The sequence below is a fragment of the Euleptes europaea genome, chromosome 11 (assembly GCF_029931775.1).
Source record: "Euleptes europaea isolate rEulEur1 chromosome 11, rEulEur1.hap1, whole genome shotgun sequence".
Lineage (NCBI taxonomy): Eukaryota > Metazoa > Chordata > Lepidosauria > Squamata > Sphaerodactylidae > Euleptes > Euleptes europaea.
The window spans coordinates 55,807,321-55,827,527 of NC_079322.1; the positions used below are offsets into that span (position 1 = coordinate 55,807,321).

The 20,207-nt window shown below is 42.1% G+C and overlaps 1 protein-coding gene across 1 annotated transcript in view; it reads left to right on the forward strand.

Annotated features, from left to right (window-relative positions):
• The window catches only part of MRC1 (mannose receptor C-type 1), a 74,622-nt gene that overhangs the window by 32,123 nt on the left and 22,292 nt on the right, over positions 1-20,207 (forward strand). The window contains exons 10-19 of the mRNA XM_056857099.1: positions 4,018-4,131; positions 4,793-4,908; positions 6,554-6,702; positions 9,412-9,611; positions 12,130-12,251; positions 13,500-13,587; positions 14,570-14,714; positions 16,714-16,755; positions 18,532-18,695; positions 19,914-19,981. Of these exons, the coding sequence (XP_056713077.1) occupies positions 4,018-4,131; positions 4,793-4,908; positions 6,554-6,702; positions 9,412-9,611; positions 12,130-12,251; positions 13,500-13,587; positions 14,570-14,714; positions 16,714-16,755; positions 18,532-18,695; positions 19,914-19,981 (1,208 nt within the window). The remainder of the gene's footprint in view (positions 1-4,017; positions 4,132-4,792; positions 4,909-6,553; positions 6,703-9,411; positions 9,612-12,129; positions 12,252-13,499; positions 13,588-14,569; positions 14,715-16,713; positions 16,756-18,531; positions 18,696-19,913; positions 19,982-20,207) is intronic.

A 20,207-nucleotide genomic window follows, 5' to 3' on the forward strand; every position in this document is an offset into this window, starting at 1 on the left:
TGGTATTCAGCAGAAATTTTCTGCTGCTGTTGTGGTTCTCATGTTAGAAGATGTACTTGGGTTGCATCCAGACAAAATTTTTGAAAGACAATGGAAACTTTTCCCCTCCCTGTCCCAATGCAGCCCTTTTTTGCTCTGTGAAATGCTGCTCCTTGAAAATAGGGAGCCTGAGGAATGACCTGAGGGGGGGTCTGCAGCAGAAAGGGGGAATTGGCAGATATTCCCAAATTAGGATACAACCCCTTGAGTACAAAGTCTCAGATAAGCCCAGTAATAGGCCCTCACCAAAATATCCAGTTGTACTTTGCGGAAGGCCCAGTCAGTATTTCATGGCCACTCGACAGCCAACCAACCAACAACATTAAAAAGAAACAAAAAATATCCTATCCCCAAAAGTTCATAGCAACTGCACAGCTATTTACCAGTCAACACATTGCCCAAAAAGAATTCCTTTATCACACAGGAAAACCACCAATTGGTGGATAGCATTAGCAATGTCATGATTTGCTTGTAAACTCATCTAGTCCATTGAGATGACATCACTGGTAGCAAGGACTCATAGTATTGCAGTCAGAGGAAACTGCCCTTCTCACTTCTTAGATTCTGAAGCTGTAGCCCAGCAGTTAGAAGCACTGTATGATGAACTGGGAGACATGAAGTTAAGCTCCACTGAGAGATGGGTTCAGATTTCCCCTTGCTAATATTATTTTACAATGAACTATCAGCATGCTGTGGCACCAATTACCCCGGGCATACGTACAGGGAAATACAAGCAGTTCAACAGCATGGTCCAAGCAAGTAACTTTCACTCTGATGCAGTAACCCTGTGGGCAAGAGGGCTGTGTTAGGAAACACAGGATTAAGTTCAGGTCTTCCTCCTGGAAGTTGTTGCTACATGTGCCCCATCCTCACTCTAGCCTAGCCATATTTGGTGCATTCCATATTAATCCATAGTTATTGTATGGATATTCTCCTGATTGATATGCCAGTTTTGGTAGAAAAAAAATACAAAAGGAAACAAGATAAAGATCAACCCAGCATGCTGTAGATATTGATCCCAGCTTTCAGTTCCATACAACAAATAACACTATTTATTTCAAACTAATATGCTTTCTTTTTGACAAACAGACATGTCAAGTGGCTTACAATAAAAGATAGTTACAATGGAACAACTAATTAAAACAGCAGTTTACATATAATCCCCAGTACATAAAATCCCCAGGAAATAAAGCAGGAACTGAACCCCATGATTATTCAAACAAACTGTCAGCTAGGGCTTTCTGTCGACCCCGGATAAACAAGATGGTTCCTCACCAGAACAAAATGGAGTTTGAATTTGCTCCGTCCTTCCCCGTTTGCATTCTGTCTCCGCCCGGCATCTGCACCACAATGGAGACCCGCCTGGGATAATCGCTAGTATGATACCAGGTCCCGCAGTACAATGCCTGGGAGCCCTGGAGATCGTCTAGCTATTTCACACGTTAATTCCTTGTATGCGTTTTCAATGAGTAGTTACCGGCAGTTACCTTCTGTATTGTTTCCTTGTATCTGAACTATCAAGACAGCTCTGCCGCACGTCGTCCTTTTGTGTTATATCCTGAACATAATCAATCCTATTGTATGTACCCTATAAATGTACTGGTGTTTCCCCACGTCTGTATTCTAGCCTTATGTTTCTATGGACTTACTGAACTCGCTGGCTTTCTTAATAAAACTTTTAAACTCGCAACTACGTCTGGAGTGAAGTTCCTTATGAAAGAAATGCAATGAAGTACTGCAGTCTGACAGTAGGCTAGAATCTCCTATTCTTTTTTATTTTTGTAATAGTTAAGGAATAGGATGTCAGCATGATCCACAAACCCATTCCTCATGGATGAAGACATCCGCCAGAGTTACTGGCAGGGGGCAACCCCCCTCGCTGGAGGGAGCCGGGGAGAAGCAACTCCGGGATGGCACCCGGCCAAGTTTGCCGGTTTCCCCGGGAAGCCGGTGTGGACCTCCTTGCCTACGCACGCCAAGCTGCGATACAGGACCGCGGCTGATGGTGCCCTCGAGGGGGTCGACTGACGGCTGGTGACGGAACCAGACCTTGCCAGTTTTTGCCGGGGACCGCTTACCGCCTTATACGGAGAGAGAGAGGAGCGGAGCCAGGAGGGAGTTACGACTGGATGGTTTAACGAACCCTCGGCCATCCGCACCCCAGTCACCCCAGCCCTCGGTACCGGGGAAGAGGTGATTCTGCTGCGAGAACAGAATCGGGCGCTGTCTCTACAGAACCGGGACCTCCAGGTACAGCTGGGAGCTCTACAGAGGGACATGACGGCAGTATTGGGGGCGGTGAGAGAGCTCAAACCGTTGACTCAGCAACCTTGGGTCAACTCGTGGACCACCACGGAACCACCTGACAGCGCAGGGACACCCCCACCCATCCCACCCAGGCGACCTGCAACCCGGGACCTGAAGGTCTCTTTCGACGGATCCAGCACCCAGTTGCCCCACTTTGTGCTCCAGCTGTCCGGCTTCATGATGGATCAAGGAGAAACTTTCCCTTCGGAGGAAGCTCGGGTCTGGTATGTGATCAGCTTGCTAGAGAAGGAGGCGGTGGAATGGGCAGTGATGGCGACGGAGACTGAACCCGGGATCCTGAGGTCCTTGGATGCATTTATGTCTGCCTTGCAACGCCGTTTTGAGGACCCTCATAGGGGGGAGAGGGCCAAGATTGCCATGCGCAGATTGAAGCAAGGGGCCCGCTCTGTCATGGAGTATGCCCAGGAATTCCAGTCCACAATTCCAATTCCACAATGGAGACCCACCTTTGATAATCACTAGAATGATACCAGGTCCCGCAGTACAATGCCTGGGAGCCCTGGAGATCGTCTAGCTATTTCACGCGTTAATTCCTTGTATGCGTTTTCAATGAGTAGTTACCGGCAGTTACCTTCTGTATTGTTTCCTTGTATCTGAACTATCAAGACAGCTCTGCCGCACGTCGTCCTTTTGTGTTATATCCTGAACATAATCAATCCTATTGTATGTACCCTATAAATGTACTGGTGTTTCCCCACGTCTGTATTCTAGCCTTATGTTTCTATGGACTTACTGAACTCGCTGGCTTTCTTAATAAAACTTTTAAACTCGCGACTATGTCTAGAGTGAAGTTCCTTATGAAAGAAAAGCAACGAAGTACTGCAGTCTGACACAAACAAACAGAGCAATGGAATGAGGAGGAAAAATTGGTTACCAAAAGCTTGGACATTTAGACAGGCTATGCCTGGCAAGTAAAAGGTAAAACCAGTATAACATGTTTCAGAAAGGAGTTCAACAAATGGGCTGCAAATGTAGAAAAAGCCATCTCTCCAGTACAACCTTCTCACTTCAGAAGGTGCAAGAAACCAGAGAGGGAGGGACTGTGGCTCACTGGTAGAGCATCTGCTTGGCATGCAGAAGGTCCCAGGTTCAATCCCTGGTATCTCCAGTTAAAGGGACTAGACAAGTAGGTGATGTGAAAGACCTCAGCCTGAGACCCTGGAGAGCTGCTGCCAGTCTGACTGGACAATACTGACTTTGATGGACTAAGGATCTGATTCAGTATAAGGCAGCTTCATGTGACTTTTAAGGATGATCTCAGATATTGGGCAGGCTCATGTGGGAGAAGCTAGATCTCCAGGCAACCTTGTTTACATAGTATGCAGACAAAGGGTTATAAATGGCAGGGTTGAAGTGAACTCCAGCTCTTTGAATTGTGCTTGGAAACAAACTGGAAGTGAATGCAGATCTTTGAGTACCACTGACAAAATATACTCTTTATGAAAAAATCGTTTGGCCTCTGCATTCTGGACCAGTGAAGCTGCAGATGACCTTTCAAAGGCAGCTTCAGGTACGAGAAATCTAGTTTGAACATTACCAAGATATAGATGACTGAGTCAAGATTCAAGAGGAAACTCATGAAAACCCATTGAACAATGAGTTCATAGTGGGATTGCTGTGTGACAAACTTTGTCCTTGTGTTCCACACAGAATGGATACTGGGCAGACCAACCTTGTGATGTGAAACTTGGATCCATTTGCAAAAGGAAACCATTGAAAGAATCTCCAGGGGAAAAAGAAATAGTTGAAGAAGGATGTCGGAGAGTAAGTATGAAATTAGTAATAGGAAGATGCCAATTCCAAATGCATATGCCAGAATCTAAAGGTTAACAGAAAAGAATGTACACATTTGCTATATTCTTTGATACTCCTGCATTTCTACAAAGCCTGCCAGCTCTTATTAACCTACAAATTAAATCTTTTTGATGATCATCTCCAGATCAGAGCAAAATTAACCCAGGAAAATAAGGTCTAGATTAGTCATAACCACCTCCCATTGTCAACAGGCCTTCAAAGCTTTACTATGCAAGCATGGAAACCTACCCAAAGTAAATTTGTTTTAACAATAGAATTAAAGCTGACCATGAAGAAAAATGTGGTGGCAGTTTAATTGATTGGATAAGAAAGGAGAGGAGAGGTTTTAGTACATGCTGCTTGTAAAAATATACTCTTAATGAAACGGATATCCCTACAGGAAAGTGCCTCTTTACAGGTTAGGCATATCTACTCTTTTATTTCATTTAAGGTAGCATATAGCTGAATATCTTTCTGTGACTGCCTAGGCTGTGTCCCTTTCATTGTTATATGTCTCTTGCTTGATACTTTGATTTAATTACTGTAAAAGAATATGTGAAATTATGTTGTAATACACGCTTAACCTATGATGTTCATGATTCTTTCACGTGGGTGTGTTGTTTTTCAACAGGGCTGGAAAAAACATGGCTTGTATTGCTACATGCTTGGAAATGTATTTGCCACATTTGCAAAAGCAAATCAAACATGCCAAAAGGATGGAGCTCAACTAGCTGCAGTTGAAGATAGGTAGGAAAGCTCCCCCCCATCCCCCAATGTTTTTAATTCCCGAGGGAAGAACTCTTGTTATTTATTTATTTATTTGTCAAGACCTGGTGGAAATAAGAATGTATCTCATGAGTTCTTCTCTGGGCCAATGACAGAGTTTGATTGCTGCCTTGAGTACTTGGTTTCAAAAGCTCAGCTAATAACAAGTAACTACTAGCTAGGGTAACTGGTGACATAAACCTTAACTATTGACTCAATAAAGGAAGCCACAGCCTTCAATTTGCAAGATCTGAGAAGGCTGTCAAAGATAGGACATTTTGGAGGACTTTCATTCATAGGGTCGCCATGAGTCGGAAGCGACTTGATGGCACTTAACACACACACAAATTGTTAATGCCAGTGGAGGAGGTAGAATTTATGCCAAGAAGGGGATTGGTGGGAGGAAGATCAGGTGACTTGGGGTATTACATGGGCACCAGTTGCAAATGATTGGCTTAGCTTGTATTCAAAGCTTGTATACAAGTTGTATACAACTTGTACAAATGTTAACTCCGTGGAGTGGTGGTGTCTGATCTGGAGAACCGGGTTTGATTCCCCACTCTTCCACATGAGCAGCAGAGGCTAATCTGGTGAACTGGATTTGTTTCCCCACTCCTACATATGAAGCCAGCTGGGTGACCTTGGGCTAGGCACAGCTCTCTCAACCCCACCTACCTCACAGGGTGTCTGTTGCGGGGAGGGGAAGGGAAGGTGATTGCCGGTTTGAGTCTCCCTTAAGTGGTAGAGAAAGTCAGCATATAACAACCAACTCTTCTTCCTCCTCCTCCTCCTCCCAAACGATATTCATTTTTCAGGGTATTATATCACCTGTGCTACTGGACTCAGTTATGTCTTTCTAGGCCCATTGACTTCAGTGATCTTAGAAAGGTGTAACTCTGCTTAGGATGGAAAGGCCTATGTAGGTACAATGTGAAGATGTGTAGATTCACTCATGCATTGATTCTAACAGTTTTAAGAGCTCTGGAAAGACTTTATGCCACTTTAATTTCTAAGTCTTGAACACATGAAGCTGCCTTCTACTAAATCAGATTCTTGGTCCATCAAAGTCCACTCAGACCGGCAGTGGCTCTCCAGGGTCTCAGGCAGAGGTCTTTGACATCACCGCCTTGCCTAGTCCCTTTAACTGGAGATACCGGGGATTGAACCTGGGACCTTCTGCATGCCAAGCAGAGGCTCTACCACTGAGCCACAGCTCCTCCCCAAGTCTTCTAGAGCACTAGAACACTGTAATATTTCCCTTCTGAAAAGGAATGCATGCATTGTCTAAGCAATGTCACCTTCCTTTTATATAGTAGATGGGTTTATTTACTGTTTATCAATATTTATTTATTTAAATTATTTGTAGTCCGCCTTTCTCACTTGGATTCAAGGTGGATTACACAGAGTGATTCAGTACAATCAATGAATGGGACATTTAATAAACGATGCAATTGAATTAGGGTTGTAGAATCAACCAGAAGTCTAAAAACAGAAGTGAATATACAGTTTATGAATTTATGCTGCCGCTTCAGTAGCATTTTTGATAAATATTTTTTAACAAACTATGTCCTAGAAATTATGTACTAATGAAATTTCGCTCCTGCCATTTATCCTTATTTTCTTGCAGATATGAACAAGCCTATCTGACCAGTTTGATTGGGCTTAGGCCTGAAACCTATTTCTGGATTGGTCTTTCAGACATAGAAGAAAAAGGAACATTCAAATGGACCAGTGGAGAAGCTGTCAGATTCACTCACTGGAATTCTGAAATGCCGGGTATGTTCATATACTAAACTCACCAGGGTAGCAAAATTTCACAAGAGTAAAGTAGCATACTCAAGACGACAACATTTATTTCAGCATTTATATCACATTATGGTTCAGCTTTATTTCTGAGTAAATTCATATACCAAAGACATTCTAGACATTAGGAAGAATTTTCTAACAGTTAGAGCGGTTCCTCAGTGGAACAGGCTTCCTCGGGAGGTGGTGAGATCTCCTTCCCTGGAGGTTTTTAAGAAGAGGTTAGATGGCCATCTGTCAGCAATGCTGATTCTGTGGCCTTAGGCAGATGATGAGAGGGAGGGCATCTTGGCCATCTTCTGGTCACTAGGTGTGGGTGGGGAGGTAGTTGTGAATTTCCTGCATTGTGCAGGGAGTTGGACTTGATGACCCTGGTGGTCCCTTCCAACTCTATGATTCTATGATTCTAAGAAATGATTGTATAGTTGTATTTGGATTGTATACTTGGATTTGGCAATGAGTGGCAAACAAAATCTCATTACAATATTTAGCACATAGTAAATTCTTAAAAGCTCACAATTTTTTTTAATTTCCAAAAGGAGAATAACTAATTTCAGGCAGATTTCTTTCTCTGGAAAATAATGTGCAGAAAATGGATTTTTCCAAAGTAATTTTGTGAAATTGTCAGTATATATGGCTAGGAATTTGCTTTCTTGGATTTGTGTAAATAGTAATTTGGATGCTTGTGAAAAACCTCTTGCTCCAGTCTGAGGACTGATGTTATTAATTATCAAAGCACGCAGTCCTGAGCCCACCGAAATATCTATTTCTCATGAAGTCATATCCTCTCTAGAAGCATTTAAACACAATCATAAAAATGGCCTTAGAGCTTGTAAATGTTGCCGGCATAGCTTTCCACCTGATTAAATTTGTTCTACTTTCAAGTTAAATGTATGGCACCGTTCTGTTTATTGCTGGAAATATATTAATTTGTTTCAGAAATACAGACAGCAGCTCTTACTAAATAATTCATATGATAGGAACTTGCCTAGATTTGAAACCCCTTGAAACAAATGCAACAAAGGACAAGGCCAGGGTCTGCAGCTGGTATGGTCAGGCACTACCTGATGCCCACAGCTGCCATTTTCTTCAGGGGAACTCATCTATGTAGTCTGTCGATCAGTTGCAATTCCAGAACTCCAGGCCCTACCTGGAAGCTGGCAACTCTAGATTCAACTGTCCTCCTCTATCACTGTCTTCCACCAACGGGAGAAGCCTTTTTTTTTTTTTGGCATACCCTTCCTGACTCTCCTTCCTGTTTATGTTTCAATTGTCTTTTTGGATATATCTGTTGTTTTTAAAGTTTGTTTTTAATGCCTCTTTACCATTTGCTGCCTTGAGGGCCCTAACTGGGTGGAAAGGCAGAATGAAAATGTTTTAAATAAATAATAGACTAACATAGCTGCCCATGGAAATAATTGCTATGATACTTGGGAGTGTCTGGAGAAAGATTTGGATTTCTTGCCACATTTAATGTCTGCTTACTATGCAAAGTATCATGTTTCATTTATTTTGATAGGAAAGCTCTTGTTTTTGACCATGATAGCTGTAGTTGGACACAAATGGCAGGCATATATACTGTGAAGACAGAAAACGGGTGGCTTTGTTGACAAAAGCATGGTGGTGGTGGAAAGTGTCATCAAGTCACAGCTGATTTATGGCGACTCTGTAGGGTTTTCAAGGCAAGAGATGTTTGGAGGTGGTTTGCTATTGCCTGCCTCTACATGGGCTGAGAGAGTTCTGAGAGAACTGTGACTGGCCCAAGATCACCCAGCAGGCTTCGTATGGAGGAGTGGGGAATCGAAGCCGGTTCACCAGATTAGAGTCTGCCACTCGTAACCACTGTACCACACTGGTTCTCTGACAAAAGAATACATTGGTTTTATTCCATTACAGATAAAATAAATCTGGGTAAAAGTGCACAAATTACTGAGAAACTAACCTGTAAATGTAAAGATAGGAAGAAAATAGACTCCTTTGAAATGTGGTGTTGGAGGAAAGTGCTGCGGATTCCGTGGACTGCCAAAAAAACAAATCAGTGGGTTATAGATCAAATCAAGCCTGAACTGACTCTAGAAGCTAAAATGACTAAACTGAGGCTGTCGTATTTTGGTCACGTCATGAGACGACAAGAGTCACTGGAAAAGACCGTCATGATAGGAAAAGTTGAGGGCAGCAGGAAAAGAGGAAGACCCAACAAGAGATGGATTGACTCAATAAAGGAAGCCACAGCCTTCAATTTGCAAGATCTGAGCAAGGCTGTCAAAGATAGGACATTTTGGAGGACTTTCATTCATAGGGTCGCCATGAGTCGGAAGCGACTTGATGGCACTTAACACACACACACACACAAATGTAAAGAAGTACAGGGATCCTCCAGCTGGTTTTGGAAGCAATGCTTGTGTTTCTGGTATTTTTATACTGAAAAGAAATGCTATGTTGATTTGATGGTGCCATCAGTTTTGGGGGAGAAAAGCTGTCTTCTGCCATTTTCATCAATATTTAGAATTAATACTTCCGCCACTAGAGATTTTGTTAGCATTGTTTGTGAAAAGCACCCCAAATTTATTCAGAAATAATCCTGGTGATTATGCTGGGAATTGTGGCAACAGTCTGAAAGTAGCAGGATTATGTGGCCCTTCAAATGACGTGGATTTTCTGTGTTTGTCATGTATTCCAAAGGAAGGAAGCCAGGCTGTGTGGCCATGAGAACTGGAATTGCAGGCGGGTTGTGGGATCTTTTGAAATGTGAGACCAAGGCAAAGTTTCTCTGCAAAATGTGGGTGGAAGGAGTGACTCCCCCACCTCCTCCAACAACGACCCCGGCCCCCAGATGCCCCGAGGACTGGCATTCAAGTGATCAGAGTAACACCTGCTACAAAGTACGTCTTTTGATTTTGGCACCTGCACAAGCTTTCATGAATATGCTTTTCTTTTTATTTACACATATTGCTATTTATAATCTGCCCCATTAGGATGAGTTGGGGTGGATTACATATACAAAGACACATTAAAAAATGCTCCTCTACCATGAGAGAGAGAAAAACTACCTATTTTCAGAGTAATAAAATAAGACAAAATGTCATTTCTTTCCTCAACCCCTGATAAACTTCTGAAAGATAATCATACTTGCAGGCTTGTGGCCAATAGTGGACATTGACAGGTATACAAGGGCATTTGTAGCCCAAGTCATTTGTCAAGCCAAGAATATTTGATACACTCACTCCCTTCTAAAGGGATGTATTTAATGCTATTCTTCATTGTCAAATAGCTACTTGTTGCTTTTAAGTTTCAGGAGGAACCTGGTTTTAGGGTTGTCAGTACCCCTTGGCCAATGGTGAGGAATGGGGGGTAGGGTTGCCAGATCCAGACTGGGAAACTCATAGAGATTTGAGAGTGGAGCCTGGGGAGGACAGAGACCTCAGTGGGGTACAATGCCATAGAGTCCACACTCCAAAACAGCCATTTTCTCCAGGGGGGCTGTTCTCTGTAGTTTAGAAATGTGCTATAATTTTGGGAGATTCCCCAGGCCCTACCTGGAGGCTGGCATCACTACCTGGTTTGGCTTTATCTTCCCCTTTCTCCATTCATGTATCCCCTGTCTTTCTCTCCCTTCCAGAGAACTCTGTTTTGATGGATCACTTACACTGCATAGGGTCTTATATCTTTTCCCCAAAGGTACCCTTTTTGCAGGACAGAACGTAAATGCTATCTCTCCAATGCAAGCTCTTAGACAGAGATAGGAATTAAAAATCTCAGGAAGACTTTGTGGAAAGTCCAAGACTGTGACTACAATCTACAGTCTTATCTACTGTTTATGGAAGTTGCCTTTCTTCAGGCCAGGAAGCCTCTCGTAGTGCTGGGAGTGTCATTTCCTCATCCTGAAACCCTGATGGCTGTGTCTTTCCTCTTCTAAGCCTGCATCCTCAGGTTTTGTTCGTACCCTCTCTCAATGCTTCTGCAAGTGGATCCTTCGTAGCTGGCCTTGCTCCCTTGTACTTCATTGCTTCCATTTGACTGTCACCAGTCTTTGATTTGATCATCTTTAAGGAGTCATTCCTGCTCTCTTAACTTTTGAAGCAAAACATTAGTAAATGCACTGTCAAGAATAAAAAACTGGCCTTCCATGAAACAGCTGGCTTGCAGTTTCTTGCAGAGCAGTGTTCTTTCAGATGAACGATCAGAAATGTCTTCTTTAGGGCACCCAGGGCCCTTCAGATTTGATGGGGTGGGTTGCTGCATACCCACAACAGAGTGGGAATCAGTTCTTCCAGTGTAATTCTGCATCACTTTGAGAACATGAGTAAGCTGCAACCATGTGGTTTATGCCAATGATTTGGTTTCTTCTTGCACAACGGCCACTCTTGGCGAGACATACCACCTAATTAGCATTCCCCATGATTTGTTCCAGATAGAAGTCTCACTTCTATATTCCTGCTGTAGATAAGATTGTCCTGTGCTCTTTTGGTAGGGCTGTCAACCTCCAGGTGGTGGCTGGAGATCTGCTACTGCAAGTGACTTTCAGCCGATAAAGATCAGTTCACCTGGAGAAAATGGCCACTTTGGCATTTGGACTCTATGGCATTGAAGTCCCTCCCCTCCCCAAACCCTTCCCTCCACAGATTCTGCCCCCCAAATCACCAGGTATTTCCCAACCTGGAGATGGCAACCCTATATTTTGGAAAGTCTGTAGATTAAGCAAGTGCTAATGAGAGGCAGCCACTGAAAAAGCTTTTCTCTAGACACTTTCTATCAGTATTTTGGGGACAAAGGTAAGCCCAAGAAGAAACTCTGGGTAAGGTTAAGTGAGACATCTTTGCAAATTTAGCAGAGTAACAAAAGGGGTGTAAGCAAAGAACCATATGAAGATGGAGAGATAATGTTAGGGGAGTGGAAAGGTCCCATGATGCTTCAGAAACAATCGGGTTCCTGTCATCTGCCCAAGAAGTGCAATATTTCTCACAGCTTTCCAGTGTAGCCTCAATAATTGATAATTTACTGGACAACTCAGACAAATGTTAACAATAACTATTGATTTCTAGCATTTACACTCCAGATAGAGTTGTCATCAAATTGTACCCAAAACAACGCTTTAGACAGAAAGTGCTGCTTAGGTGAAAAATCTGAAGAATTCGAGTGAAGCTTTAATAAGACTAGCAAGATGTCTCCAGGTGTTTTTTTGGGAGGGGACATTCCTTCTCTCTAACTTAGCAGCACCAGGTTTGCCTGCAGTGCCTTCCCTATGGAAGCATTTCAGGGACAGGATAATCTCTCAACTGTGTCAAGCTTACTTTGCCACAGCCATCTTTATCCTATAACCTTGCTCAGGAGTGATGTTTCTCCACTTTATCCTATGCATGGTTTATAATGTCTCATTGTAAAACTCTGTGTTGTCATTAGGCTTACGCAAGACGAGACAAGAAATCATGGGCTGACGCTCAGAGTTTTTGCAGAGCTGTTGGAGGTGATTTGGTTACCATTGGTAGTTCAAAGGAGCAATTCGCATTGCGGTCTTACTTGTTGTGAGTACATGGCTCTACCATAAACCTGTCATCCTAAGCCTCCAAAGGAAGAGAAACTTGGTATTTAGCACCATAAGAAGAGTCTGATTTTGTTGAAACAAATGTCAGCTATAGCAGGGTTGCTTTATCTTGGGGCCCTGCAGGGGCAGAATGTTCATTTAATTTACAGGGAAATTTTCTGGTGGGTTGTTCCCATGGACTCAGGGGGCCGTAAGATCCTTCACCAGTATTTATTTATGTTGTTTTATATACCAGCTTTTCCCAACCTGGTCGGGTTCAGGGCACCTTCCAACAAAATACATGCAATATAATGTATAAGTTAAAACAGGGGTGTCAAACATAAGACCTGGGGGCTGGGTTCAGCCCCTTGAGAGCTCTTATCCGGCCTGCGAGCCAGCCAAGGCAGACCCCACCCCCACCAATTCTTGATCTGGGCTGGCAAGACATGGCCTAGCCCGACCAAGTGACATTATGTCATATCCGACCCTCGAACAATTGAGTTTGACACCCCTGAGTTAAAACATACAATATCAAATCATAAATTACTGCTTTAGCTTTAAAGATGGCACTCTAAATGACGGCCCTGCTATATATATACCAATCATTCCCAATAGCGAGTTGGTTTAAAACAAACATGACAGATGGCCAACAATAACCCAGGAATTCAAAGAGGGAGAAAAAGGAGGGGGAGAAGGGGAAGGGAGGCCAGCTGATCTAATGAACCCTTGCTGCCTCAACCATATGCTTAGCAGAGCATCTCTGTCTTAAATGCCCTGCACAGTAAATAATGGTACAGTTCTTGGGCTTTGAGGAAATGGCTACAAGGAGGGACATATGCCTATCTTCTAAGGTAAAAGCCATCAGGCTTATATCAAAGACAATGGCAACAGGAGAGCAAGGTTCGAGTCCAGTAGCGCTGTACAGAGCAACAAGGTATTGAGAATCAAAGCTCTCATATCTGACCAAGGGAGCTTTGACTCTTGAAACCTTACACCCTGGAAATCTTGTTGCTCTTTAAGGTGCTACTGGACTCAAATCTAGCTGTTTTACTGTGGACCAACATGGCTACCCACGTAAGGCAATATGCGCTCATTAATATTTCATTCGTATTTTGGCAACGTTTGTCAGTCAGATAAAAGTATTTAAAAGCCATTTTCTTGTACAGAGAGGTATAAGAGCTGAGAGGTAAAACCTAACAATACAAAAACTTGTGTGTTTACCTGCCGTTTGGCTTGTGTGATATTTTAGGAGCAGTGGATACAGCAGTACCCATTTCTGGATAGGCTTAAATTACCTCAACCCAGATGATGGATTTACATGGAGTGATGGCTCTCCGGTAAGTGACAGACACTTCCCCCCCTCCCCCAGTTCTTTGTTCTGTTCTCTTGATTACTTGCATGCCTGGGTCTAGTGGGCGAGGGAGCTAAACTGAAAAATGAGGGGTCTTCACAATAAAACAGTCTTGCATTTTGAAAAAGACTGACTGTATTGTTCAACATAGAATCAACAGCCTCGCCATAATTTTTTAAAAGGTGAACATGTCAAACTTCCCATTTTGTGACTGGAATAACTTGTCTCAGTCCATTAGCCTTCATCCAGTCTGTTGTGATTCCTGTGGGTATCACTTTCCACCAGGAAATTATCCTCTTGAATCCCCATTAAAATTGAACAAGAGCTGCTGAGAAATACAGCAGTAACTGATGCAGTTACAAAAATGATTACTCTTGTTCTGGAAGTGTTACTCAGTGGGTAGATCCCAGAACTGGTGGAAGAAGAAGATGAGTTGGTTTTTATACCTCACTTTTCTCTACCTTAAGGAGTCTCAAAGTGGCTTACAGTCACAATCTCTTCCTTTCTCCACAACAGGCACCTTGTGAGGTAGGTGGGACTGAGAGAGTTCTGAGAGAACTGTGACTGGCCCAAAGTCACACAGCAGGTTTCATGTGGAGGAGAGGGGAATCAAACCTGGTCCTCCAGATTAGAGTCTGCCACTCTCAACCACTACACCATGTTGGCTCTCCAGCTGGTATTACAACATGATGGAAGGGAACAACTTGTCCCATTATACCAATGGCTTGGTTCTTGTGTCTAACTTCTACTGTTCTCAGTTGCATGGTTCTTGTGTCTAGCTTCTACTGTTCTCAATTGCAAAAGTGGTCCTCTTGGTTGAGGTGCTTCTCCTTAGTGTGAGACCAGTATGTTTCAATGAGCCCCAAACACCTGGGGCTGGAGGACCACCTCGAGAAAGGACGAAGAGCTGTACAAACAGAAGGAAGGCATAGGAAATGCATTATTTACAAACTTTATTTCTACCTTAGCTCGGGTATATAAACTGGGGATATGGAGAGCCCAATAATTATAATGGCGTAGAACACTGTGGAGAGTTAAATGCAGGTCACCGAATGGAATGGAATGACATGCATTGTGAAGAACGATTCTCCTGGATCTGTCAGGTTAAGAAAGGTAAGATTTCTTGTTATGTTAAATGAAAACATAATTTCTTGTAAGCAGGGAGACAAGCCAAACCTGAATCCTAGCCCAAAAATCAGTTCATGAGAGTCTTTTCCTGTGAACCAGCACTGAATGTAAACCTTATGGCATGCATGAAGGGGAAAAAAGAACGATATTTTTATCTAATTTGTCTGAGATAACTTTCCGACAAAGAGGTTTACTATCCTTGTAGAAAATTTGATACCAGGGAAGTTAATCTGGAATTGGTGATGATCTGTGATCTTTAGATTCAAGCCAAATTGCTCTAAAAGTTTTTAAATGTATAATGGTCAATCACCAAACGTGCATTTTTTTATTTATTTTTTGCCATCAAGTCACATTTGACATATGGCAACCCCTGGTGGAGTTTTCAAGGCAAGAGACTATTCAGAAGTGGTTTGCCATTGCCTGCTTCCATGTCATGACCCTGGTGTTCCTTGGAGGTCTCCCATCCAAATACTTGCCGGGGTCGACCCTAACTTAGCTTCTGAGATCTGATGAGATCAAGCTAGCCTATGTCAGGGCAAACATGTGCTTAAGCAGTATGATATAGTTATTAGCATTACTATTTTGAATCATTTGAAGTAACCATTTTGCTAAAGGTAAAGAACTAATTTCTAAACTGGTTTAATGAAAATAGATTTTCTTTCTACAAATATTTTCATTATATTCATTTCATTCTTTGAATGAAACCTTTGGAACTTTTATTAGGCTGCCTACTGAACATCAGGATGACTCCTAGCAAGTGATAGTGAATACTTCAAAAGTTCCAAAAGTTAGTATATCACCCATCACGTGGTATAGTGTGGAAGGAACCGTGGTATTGCACAGTGAAAGTTCCAGCTTCAATCTCCAGACTCTCCCTTTAGTAACAGGCTGAGAAAAGACCCCGTAAATCCTTGGAGAGCCTTAGTACTGAGAGTTTGGCTAGATTGGACCAATAATCTCAGTAGAAGACATTTTTGTATGTTCAAATTAGGTAATTAATACATTTATTGACTAGAAATTTATCATTGTGGTATACAGGGTATTTAGTTATATGGCATGTATGGTAAAACCTTCTCAGCTGAGCCAGCCAAAAGATTTTTTCCTGTAATCCTATTGGTTTTTACAGGGAAGCCGAATCTTGCATTTTAAGCCAAACAAATTCAACATTGGATTGGAATTCTATCAGATTTTAGCAAAACGCCATTATAGCACTGATGTTGTCTTTTGTTTCTTTTTTAAAGAATTATACAACCCTTAGAAGTTATTTCTGTTACAATTTGTTTTAGAAAGTGTGTTGAATCTTTGTCAGACTATTGATCCAGCAGATTAAGTAATTTACTTGTTGATTGGCCGCAGCTCTCCAAGGAGTTTTCCCCCACATTTGTTCCCCGAGATTTTTTTAACTGGAGATGCCAGAGATTAAACCTGGCCCCTTCTGCATGTAAACGAGGTGCTTGACTTCTGGGCCATTCCTAGAAGCCAGTCTTCAGAATCCATATACAAACCCATCAGTCTGGAAAACTGGCAAAAGTCCTGTGTTGATAAAGTAGATTTGAGTCCTTTAAAAAGACTACAAGTGACAGAAGTCTCTATGTTTTCCATCATGTAAATCTAAATTTCACTTCAGGTTCCTAAAATAATGCTGCAAAATAGAGGAGTTTCAGTTCCTTTGTGGTATGAGTATGATAACTTGGTGCTTGGTATTACTGTGTGTGTGTAAAGCGCCTTCAAGTCACAGCCGACTTATGGCAACCCCTTTTGGGGTTTTCATGGCAAGAGACTAACAGAGGTGGTTTGCCAGTACCTTCCTCTGCACAGCAACGCTGGTATTCCTTAGTGGTCTCCCATCCAAATACTAACCAGGGCTGACCCTGCTTAGCTTCTGAGATGTGACGAGATCAGGCTAGCCTGGGCCATCCAGGTCAGGGAATTACTAAGACTATGTACGTGTAAATTGCCTTCATGTTCTGCTTTTTTTCCCCAGGAGTACAAATAAAATCTGAACCAACAGATCCACCTCCCCCAAGTAAGCCTGCATTGTCTCCTTTGAGGATATCATATTAACATGAGAAATTTGTGCTGGCATTTTGCAACAAGCTCTTCTTTTGCTTAAAAAATTACATTGCAGCAGTAATGCCCATTGAAGCAAAAGCACTCTGATAAAGTGGGCTGTAGTCACAAATGCTTATAACATATTCAACGTACTGGTGTTTAAGGTGTCACTAAACCAGGGCGGACAGCCTTTGGGGACCAAATGTATAGCCACAGGCAGGCAATCTCTATCTATGAAAATTTTGGTGTACGGGCAAACAAAGGGGTTAAGGGTTGCAATTGCATACATGCTGGGGCTGAATGAACACTGGCAGCCCTGCCAGGACCTGAGGGGCTTGCTTCAGTTACTTGGGAACAGAACCAGCCCAGCATGCCAACCAAAATGGTCTGGAGTGCCACTGTTTGGGGATTCCTTACCCCTGCATTAAACTCTGTTGTTTTTGTTGCAGGGATAAGTTTGTCAGCTAAAGATCTGGCCGCTGTGGTGCATGCTCTGGTTACCTTTTGATCAGATTACTGCATGCACTCCATGCAGAACTGCCCTTGAAAAGCATTTGCAAACTTCAGTTAGTGCAGAATGCTGCAGCCAGGATAATGACTGCAGTGGATTGTAGGGACCATAATACTCTGGCCTTTGACCATCTAAACAGGCTCCCAATCTGTTTCTTGGCACAATTCAAGATGCTGGTGTTGACCTTTAAAGCCCTACATGGCTTGGGACCAACATACCTGAGGGACCACCTATTTCCTTATGAACCTACCCAACCAATATGGTCATCTTCTGAAGCTAGGTGCCCCACCTTCTGAGATTAGGCAGGTAGCAATCAGGGAGAGCTAGCGTGGTGTAGTGGTTAAGAGTGGTGGTTTGAAACGGTGGACTCTAATCTGGAGAACCGGGTTGGTTTCCCCACTCTTTCACATGAAGCCAGCTGGGTTTAGTCTCAGCTCTCTTAGAGCTCTCTCAGCCCCACCTACCTCACAGGGTGTCTGTTGTGGGGAGGGGAGGGTGATTGTAAGCCAGTTTAAATCTTCCTTAAGTGGTAGAGAAAGTCGGCATATAAAAACCAACTCTCCTCCTCCTCCTCTATTGTGGCACCAAAATACTGAAATTCTGATCCCAGAGAGACTCACTAGTAGAACACTCCTCTTCCTTGGAATTCCTTTTGATTGCTGAATTATAGATTATAGCACTTATGAAGTTATATGACAGGAAAAAATAAAGCTGCTGAACTTTTTTGCAAAATGTTTAAAGTTTTCTAGGAAGGAAATCTCAAACAACTTGGGGCTAGGCAACCAATATTAACCTTTGTTTACCTGCAATGGTCCTGTCAAAGTGTGTGGCTTGCAATATTTGGTGATGAATCCAATAGCTTGAGAAGCTCATTTTTCAAAGGCAAGGTTTTAGTCCTTATGGCTGTGGGCAGTGCCTAAAGTGTGGATCTCAATGTAATTTTCTAAAGCTATATATTTGGTCTGATGACCATAATAATAAAATCAAAATTGAAACTGAAGTAGCAAAGAGGTGAGGATTCAGTTCTTTCAATAGCTCCTTCCCTGCCTTCCAAAGCAGCAGAAATTATATATAAAATCAAAAAAAGTTTGCAAATTTGCAAAAATGTGGTCAGATAATTTAAACTGGCTCTTCAGGGTATAGAATTTGGTTTATTATATTGCTGGTTTTGTTATGGTTCAGACAAGTACTACTAACCCCATCTATAGGCAGTAAAGTATCCCTCTGTGCTTATTTCAGAGTTTGAGATGACCAGTGATGGGTGGATCATCTTTAAAGACAAACAGTATTACGTCAGCACTGTTTATGTCCCTATGGAGACTGCACGTGACTTTTGCAAGAAGAACTTTGGAGATCTGGCTGTCATTGATGGCAACACTGAAAGAAAGTTCCTATTGAGTTATGTAAGGCACTCGTATGTTGTCATTGACATAGATCATTGAGAAGAGTGAGCATACTTTTAAAATAAGAATGTACACTTTTGAAGCCTGGGAGTTGTTGGTAACAACTAGTTTTACCCAGTGGCTTCAATGGAATAGCTCTTGAAGAATCTGATTACATTGTGTATAATATGACTATGTACTATTAAGATGGCTGTCACCATAATGAGAGCCAGTGTAGTATAAAGGATGGCTTTGGAGTTTTTTGTTTTTTACCACCAAGTCACAATCAACTTGTGGTGACCTTGTAGGGTTTTCAAGGCAAGAGACATTCAGAGGTGGTTTTCCATTGCCTTGCTCTGCATAGACACTCTGGTATTCCTTGGTGGTCTCCCATCCAAATGCTAACCGGGGCTAACCCTGCTTAGCTTCCAAGATCTGACAAGGCTGGACGGTCCTACAGCTCAGATTGGCTTTGGATTAGGGAGACTCAGATTCAAGTCCTTGTTCTGCCAGAAAGTTAACCAAGAGATGTTGATCCACTCTCATGGGGAAAGACAATAGCTCTGTGGTTCAGAGCATCCTTTGCATGTGGATTCTGCCAAGTTTACTCCCTGGCATCTCTAAGTTAAAGAATTTTAAGTAGTAGGTTAGCTCTCCTGGCCTACACACTCTTCTTCTGTAAAAACCAAAAACAGACAGCTCCTTACAAACCTCAAGAATCCCAGAAAAGGAAGAAAGATGAGCTCACAGTACAGTGTTTTCATACACTGCTATACCTGCTGTACAAATATCAATTTCAGTTCCTTATACAACAAGGATTCTTTCTCCTGTCACCTCCAATTTGGCAAGGGGCATCCCTTGGGTGACAAATACAATCCCTGAGAATTTTATCCAAATTTATTGGGGTGGGGAGTTAGACTTAGAAATGTGTTTCTTTCTTATCAAAACCCATGGAAACAAATATCAAATTGATTAGCAAATAGCTTTCATGTTGATTTTTTTAAAAAAATACTCAAATTCTTTTAGAAGAAAAAGAACCAAATCCAAAATATCTTGCACCATTTTATATTTAAATCTACTGAACTATTTCTCTTATTAATTTGATGCTCACTATTTATTAAAAGAAGGACATTAGTAAGGGACATTTGATTTCTTAAGTACCTTTCTGAATTTATTTCTCAAACATAATTTCCAGAATTTGCCAAAGCATGTTACTATATTTACATCTTCATGTTTCAGATCAATCAAAATGAAGAGAGGAATGCTTACTTCATTGGTTTACTACTGAGCCTTGATAAGCAGGTTAGGTAAGTAAACAGAAATGAATACGGCATGTTATTTATTTTATTTATTATTTATTTATTGAAACATTTATATCCCACATTTCCTTGTGGTTCATGGTGACTTACAATACTAGTTTAAAATGTTTTCTGATAAAACTGAAAATAACATAGCCAACCCCAAATCTCTCTCACCCCCCCACCACTTAAAAGATGCCTGCCATTCAAACCTCCTCAGTATCCCTGGCAAACA